Source organism: Olea europaea, chromosome 11 (genome assembly GCF_002742605.1).
Source record: "Olea europaea var. sylvestris chromosome 11, O_europaea_v1, whole genome shotgun sequence".
Taxonomy (NCBI): Eukaryota; Viridiplantae; Streptophyta; class Magnoliopsida; order Lamiales; family Oleaceae; genus Olea; species Olea europaea.
This window is the reverse complement of record NC_036247.1, coordinates 23,850,281-23,857,963: the sequence shown is the minus strand read 5'-3', so window position 1 is coordinate 23,857,963 and position 7,683 is coordinate 23,850,281. Positions and strand designations below refer to the sequence as shown.

The 7,683-nt window shown below is 32.8% G+C and overlaps 1 protein-coding gene across 1 annotated transcript; it reads left to right on the top strand.

Moving 5' to 3' along the window:
* Window positions 1–2,591: 2,591 nt before the first annotated feature.
* LOC111403819 (beta-glucosidase-like) lies at window positions 2,592–6,268 on the top strand. Its single transcript, XM_023032443.1, has 13 exons — window positions 2,592–2,824; window positions 2,999–3,068; window positions 3,172–3,230; window positions 3,334–3,409; window positions 3,521–3,598; window positions 3,791–3,878; window positions 4,109–4,409; window positions 4,506–4,621; window positions 4,908–5,125; window positions 5,204–5,235; window positions 5,456–5,558; window positions 5,644–5,751; window positions 5,845–6,268. Exons 1-13 carry the CDS (start codon window positions 2,672–2,674, stop codon window positions 5,859–5,861), a joined length of 1,419 nt encoding a protein of 472 aa, XP_022888211.1. The 5' UTR covers window positions 2,592–2,671; the 3' UTR covers window positions 5,862–6,268.
* The last annotated feature ends 1,415 nt before the right edge of the window (window positions 6,269–7,683 follow it).

The following is a 7,683-nucleotide window of genomic DNA, read 5'->3' as shown; positions in this document are numbered from 1 at the left end:
GGACTACTTGAACGGTCATTGTGAATTTGACTGATAATCGTTGATAGAACTTTTTTTATATGTTGTAATTTTCATTTTTCTTTTTCTCTCCATAATAGGTTTTCTTTCCTTTTTCATTTTCATTTCTATTAAAATTCAATATGTTATGACATTTCTATGAAAAAGAAAAGCAAGCCAATTTGACCAATAATTAACCTTTTTTCCTCACAAAGCAAGTCTATTATCTAAAATTCATCCAATAAGCAACTTCTAGTACTCCTCATTAATCAAGTTCATAAAAGCTTCTTAGTAGTTTATTTTGAAACCGTGATTTTAAACCCAAAAAAATAATAATAAAATAAAATCAAAAATCAAAAAAATCAAAAAGTGTAGTTTGGTTTGATTTAAAAAATTGAAGTGATTTGATTTCGTATAGAAAAATTTCAAATCGTTTTAAGTGATTTGTTTTGGAAAATTTTCACAAATCATTCAAACTAAATAGTGTTCGCCCCATGTTCATACCCCTTTCAATAATAATAATAATAATATTAACAATAATAATAAATAAATAACCTCCAAATCATAATTGACTTATTAACTGTATATTGTATTATTTAATCTTTTCAATACATCATTCCAAATGCGCCCATGTGATCGTAGAAAATTTGCCGATGGATTGCTAAATCATTGCAAGATATTTTAAAATTATTACCTTAGCCATCCAAATATTATAACAAGACATTATTCCAAATATATTGTTTTATGCTAAATTTTTGTCCGCTACTAAATTATTATAACAAGACATTATTACGAAACATGCATTGTGAAGTGAGAGCATTAAATTCACAAATACTACCGAAATAGGATATATGGTGACAGCTAAATATGCTAGTGTATCGACCGATCCAGTTGTTTCAAAATTAATATTTTGTTCACTACTAAATTATTGCCGCTATACTTAAGGCAAAACCTTAGACATTCATGTGTTTTCATCCAATTATTGCCCAATATTTAATTAATAGCAAGACTTGTTATTAGAAGAAACATCCGACCGCTTAAAATTCAGAATACATAAGTATTACCTTGTGAATGAGCCGGTCTCTCCCAAAATTTGCTTTTTCGATAATTTTTAGATAAAAATCCTGTGAGTGTATCCGCAGATAAAATTAAATGATGAGATGAAAAGGGAAAAATCAGATAAACGACGAGAATGATCACAATTGAAATATTCTTCATTGACCCTTAGTGAGGAAAACATTATGGATGAATTTGTTGATAGAACTTTTTCTGTATGTTATAATTAATCTGTGTAAAAATGTAGGATTTTAACAGAAATGAAAATGAAGTTAATAACCATTTTAACTTTTTATATATATATCGAAAAAATAATGTTATCGATTACGACCATTGATTGGTGCTAGTGAATAACATTACTCAATGGAAAATGATTTCGGTCATGCATGGAATCAATATTATAGCTTCCGTGTGATAACAATTTATAAATCGTTTGTAGATTTAGCAAAGTCAAAATTTAATTTTAATCATGCATTTATAACTTTTACTCTTTATTATCAATACATTTTATGAGACCAATTACTATTTTGTTACTATTTCTATTTATAAATTTGTCAAACGATCGAAGGCGTAAATAGGAAAAATAGTTTGTCACAATATGGTTAATCGTTTGTGCCAAGTGACATGACTTGTTCTCACTTTCTAAAGTTGTGTCCATGATTAAGCCCCTGTTTGGCCCTCATTACGTGAAAAAATTAATGGGTGGAATAGTGTTTTTTTTTTTGAAAAAATGAGTGGTTGAAAAAGAAAGAAATTTTTTTTATTTACGTGTAATATTATTTTATAGAAAATTGTGAGGTTGAAAATAGGAGAGAGAAAAATGAAATGTAATTGAAATGAAAATTAATGGGAGCCAAACAGGGTTAATTGAACTTTTTGATTATAAAAACAATGTCACTCTTAAAGGAGGTATCACATAAAATTAGACATATATTTTATGTCTAATTATTGTAAATTAGATTGGGTTAGGTAAGATACAATTACTGGGAAGGTTCGAGTGACAAATTTTATTAATTTTCTAATATTCACATATAAGTAATCTGAATAATTACCCAACCAGCATTCAATAACAGCGAAACTTCCTTTTTACACGGTAAGCGGTCTCTTTATAGTATTTCTCGTGTGTATATGAGCTTTATTTAAATGGTTTGGACAACTGCACGATTATAAAAATATACTCTTTTTTTGGATTTTCTCAATAATTACATAAAAAGTAAAAATAAATAAATAAATCGCTGAATTATTTACTAGACAAAAAGTATTTCTAACTATAGATTCGATTATAAAAATATACTTGTTTTGGATTTTCTAATTATTTACATAAAAAGCAAAAATAAATAAATAAAATAAACCACTGAATTATTTACTAAACAAAAAGTATTTCTGCATCCTTGTCAGTTCATTGACACCTAACTTTAAAGTTAACTTAAAAACGTGAAGAGTCCACTCCTCAATTCTAACCATTTCGATTTTTGCAAGAGTTAGATAATTGATGCATGCACTTACAATCCCTATAAATAGGTGATGTAGTTATCCATTGCACATACTCTTCACAGCTCACAAAGCATTCAAACTACCCTACTTCAAACTAATAAGTGCCCTTCACATTTTTGTAGTAATGGATAGCCAAAGCAGCCTCGGTGGTGCGAATGCACAGGCACCTTCAGATTATTCCGGCAGTGGTCAGGCAGGCAAATACAGCCAGGGCAAGATCCTGCGCTCTGATTTCCCCAAGGATTTTATCTTTGGTTCTGCAACATCAGCGTATCAGGTGTGCATGTCTGTAATTGTTTGTAATGGTCCAACAAATTAATGGATCATCATTTCCACGCACACAAGTGCATTCATTTACATGTCACGTATGAAAGTACATAACGCTTCTTTTTTTGTTAAAATCATGATTTTTAGAATTGGGTTGATTTGTTTTCTTTACGATATAATTTAGGTTGAAGGTGCTTGGGCCACAGGAGGTAAAGGCCTGAGCAACTGGGATGCCTTCACACTAAGAACTCCTGGTCTCTTCTCTGTCTAGTCTTCGTACATATTTACATACATATATATATATACACAACAATAAGTTTATATGACAATTAATGAGTCTGTTTATTGGAATGGCAGGTAAAATTGAGGGCGGAACTAATGGGTGTGTTGCTATTGATCAATATAATTCGTTCAAGGTAATTTTGTAATTTCATTTTTATATTACGATTTTGAAGACAACTTTAAAGAAATATTCCTACGTAATGGAACAGCATCTAGTAATTTTCTGCAATGTTACAGGAAGATGTGGCTTTATTAAAGAAAGTGGGCTTAGACTCTTACAGGTTTTCAATTGCATGGACTAGAGTATTACCAGGTATATATATATATGAGAGAGCATGAAGAATTGTATTTAATTTGAGTATCGTCTGTCAAAAAACATAAATATGATGAAGATTTTTCTAATTTTTTTCTTGCTGGTATTTAGGAGGAAGAATTTCTGCAGGTGTAAGCAAAGAAGGAATTAAGTACTATAATGATCTTATAAACTTGCTCTTGGCTGAAGGTTAATCAGACTCCGCTACAGTTTTTCCCTTTTTTTTTTCTTTTTTTTTTTTTTAATTTGCTTTTTGAAAAGATAAAAGGTTAATTGGACTCCAATAACTTTTTTTTTATTTTTTTTATTTTTATTTTTTATCAATCTTCATTTTAGAAAGTTAAAAATCTAACCTCATGATCTTTATGTACTTTTGTGTAGGCATTAAGCCATGTGCAACTATCTTCCATTGGGATGTTCCCCAATGTTTGGAAGATGAGTACGGTGGCTTTTTAAGCCCTCGGATTGTGTAAGTAACTGAATCTTTCATAATATTTGCTAAAGCATATATATAAGAAAACATTGCAAATTCAATCAAGTTTATGTTTTTAAACCTGATGAAAACAAAAAGCCCTGCCTTTGGATATTTGTATTATCAGTCAATATCTTGTACACGAATCTGGTCCTAAAAAATTATTACCCGGAAAATACCGTTAATCATATATTTATATTTTTAAATTTTTTTTGTATGATTAATAGGAAAGATTTTTGTGAATTTGCCGAGCTTTGCTTTTGGGAGTTTGGTGATCGGGTGAAATATTGGATCACATTAAATGAACCATGGTCCTTTGCTGTTCAAGGATACGCGTTGGGTACTTTTCCACCTGGTCGTGGTCCAACTCAAGCACAGCCTGTAAAGGCTATCCCTCGTCATAGATGTAAACTTGGGGCTCCAACGATTTGCTCCAGTGGAAATCCGGGCACTGAACCATATATTGCAGCACACCATTTGATTCTTTCTCATGCAGCAGCAGTTGATATTTACAAGCAAAGATATCAGGTAACATTTGCCATATACTATATATAACATGAAAGAAACTTTATATACAATTTCGAGACTTGGTATTAAATGGTTTACACAAAAATAAATGTGAAGGAACATCAAGAAGGCAAGATAGGAGTAACAAATGTTGCTCAATGGTATGAGCCACTCGCTGACACCAAAGCCGATAAGGAGGCTGCTTCAAGGGGCCTCGATTTTATGTTGGGATGGTAAGTGACTGCACATTTTATTTTTTTACTGAATCCAATGTACTTTAATTTGCTCACTTCATGATGAGGCTGCTATCGTGGCCTATTTCCAAGCTTATTTTGTTGAATTTCATATTCTTAATTTAGACCAATTCGATTAATCTCTATACTCTGCTGAATATCTGATTCAAATTTATAGTTTGGATTGGAATTAAATACAAGTATGTTCTCTTTTATTATTTTTTGATCCTTATATGTTATAAAAATTGTCTCAAGTCTCTATAACCACTTCCCTCCCCACTTTCAGGTTTGTAGCACCTGTAGTCACTGGTGATTACCCACCAGTTATGAGAAAACTTGTTGGAGACCGTCTTCCCCAATTTACACCAGAACAAGTTAAGTTGGTGAAAGGATCATATGATTTTCTAGGCATCAATTATTATACTAGTACTTATGCTAGCAATTCACCTAGGAAACCCGGTACACCAGTAAGTTATGAAAATGACCAGGATATTGCAGTATCAAGTAAGTATATGGATATTGTTCATATATAGCTTTAAATTAACCTGACTACATGGCAGTCACTCTCAAAATCTTTTGCAGGTGAACGTGATGGGGTTCCTATTGGTCCTAAGGTATGCCTTTCAACATTAAATTTTCTTAGAATGAAAATAGAAATAAAAATAATTGGTTGGATAATCCCCAAAGTTATGCTAGAACATATTTCATACAAGATAGAACAATTTCAATAATCTATTGTAGTGTATTATCATGTCGTAATTGACATGATGAATTAAATTAATACAATTTTATTTAAGTGCTTATAGATTATTATTATTTTTCTGCTGATATCAGGGCGGCTCAGATTGGTTGTACATTGTTCCATACGGGATTTATAAGTTGTTGGTCGAAGTAAAGAAAACATATAATAACCCCATCATTTACATTACAGAGAATGGTAATTATATAGCATGTTTATTTTCCTTTTCTTTATAATATATACAATTTTTAATTTGATCTATTGGATGATTTAACTTATGTAGGGGTAGATGAAGTAAACAATACGGCCCTAACATTTTCCGAATCTCGGTTTGATGACACGAGGGTTAAATATCACCAAGACCATCTCTTTTACGTTAGAAAGCAATGGTGTAAGTCACATTTGTATAATTTAGTATTTGATCTCAAAGCAAATTGTAAATTATGAAATTGTTTGACCATTTCTTTATTTTCTTTCATGACAGTGAAGGTGTGGATGTGAAGGCTTATTATGTATGGTCAATGTTCGATAATTTTGAATGGGGAGCAGGCTACAGTGTTAGGTTTGGCCTTTTTTATGTAGATTTCGTGAATGGCCATTTGACAAGATTTCCAAAAGCCTCTGCTATATGGTTGATGAATTTCCTGAACAAGAAGCAAGTTACGTTGAAGAGACAAGCTCAAGAAGAAAATTTTGGCTCTGTGAAAAGGCTAAGAAGTAGTGAAGCATAAAATTAGTTCGTCATGTCTCATGTGAATTGTTATGTTTGAGTTGTTGTGGCCTTTCATGTGAAATGGCTAATAAGTTGAATTATTCGTGCATGTGTTTTCCTTTTTTACCTCTTGTGGTCTTTCGTGTTGTGACTTTCTACGTTTTATATTTAATAATTGAAATTTTCATCTTTTCTATTTTTAAATGAACTGCCAGGTTCGTCGATTGTATATTAATACTCACAAAAATGAGGAAAATGCAAACATTAATGAGGGCATATGACCCGACCTCCAATTGATGAAGAGTGTTGACACACTAAAAGTGCAGCCCAAATCAAATAGCCCAAAGAGTGAAGCCCAATTGGGGAGTCCAGGATAAAGGTCCAAACATGATTATTGATGAATGCAGTGGAAGCCCACGAACACAGTAACATCATCGACCCAAAAGCTGAGAGAATGGAGTGCCTTACGGTCGCCCAGAGCGATGACCCCGTTCTCGTCCAAACCTTCGAATCGCCCAGGATCTTAGCAAACATAAAATATTATGATTATCCAGAATAGCAGTTATTGAAACAGTTATTGAGTAATCTTATCACATTCCACGATTCAAGGAGCCCAGTTGAAAGCGGTTAGTTTCACGACAAGTTAGCCACCATAAAGAAAGTAGGTAGTTATAAAGCAATCAAGCAGTTTCCAAGCGGTTTGTCACGAGAAAATCATTAAGGGAATATAAAATGGAAAAGAAGACATAGAGAAAAAGGCCCCGAATCAAACACTTTCAAACAGAGAATATGTAATTTTAATTTCTTAGCTTAAATTTAAACACCTCTTTTAGTACTCGTGTACTTGCACCCCTTGGAGGCATTCTGTTTATTTTCAATTGTAAATCATCGCCAATAAAACACCCCTTTTTGGGACTTTGTCTCAAAAGGTCTGTTCCTTACACAATCGTCCGATCCCTTTTTTAATTGTTAGCGACTACCCGCGTGAAACAATTTGGCACGCCTGGTGGAACCTTGGTGTTTGGTGTTGAGGATACAAAAAGTGAAACAATATGCCTCACAAATCTGATAAGGAAGCAGCAAGTCAGGAAAGAGTCCAGTCTGTGATCGAGCGATATGAGGAGCAACAAAGCTCTCCACGAACAGAGGGACAAAGTCAGAGCAGTCACAGTTATTACGAACCAATGGAAGAGTTGAGTCCTCAAATCATGCGTGCATTGCTTGGAGAACTTACAAGGATGTTGTTGAACAGGTAAATCTACGAAATGTTCATAATATGGAAAGATTTACCCAAAATGGGAATGCACATTATGACAACATGGCTAAACAACTGAATACATTAAATGAAATAATGAATAAGTTAGTAGGCCAAATTTCTCAGCCAGTTATGCCTATTGCAAGTCACTTTCAAGCTAGGACAATTGTAGGACATAATTCCCCAATCATAAGTCCAAATCAAGGGATAGAACCACCTTTTGGTCCGTCTACTTCAAACTAGGGGGATGGTGTAATGCCAAATTAGAATAGTGGTAATGGTACATCTAACTTGGGGGTAACCTAAATGTAAGAGACAATGTCCTAAATAATGGACAAAATACCCCACGTGTTAAC

Coding starts and splice junctions, on each gene's coding strand:
- LOC111403819 (XM_023032443.1), top strand. CDS start 2,672: ATGGATAGCCAAAGCAGCCTCGGTGGTGCGAATGCACAGGCACCTTCA. Junction 3,069..3,171: donor CTTCACACTAAGAACTCCTG/GTCTCTTCTCTG, acceptor TTGGAATGGCAG/GTAAAATTGAGGGCGGAACT. Junction 4,622..4,907: donor CTCGATTTTATGTTGGGATG/GTAAGTGACTGC, acceptor CCCCACTTTCAG/GTTTGTAGCACCTGTAGTCA.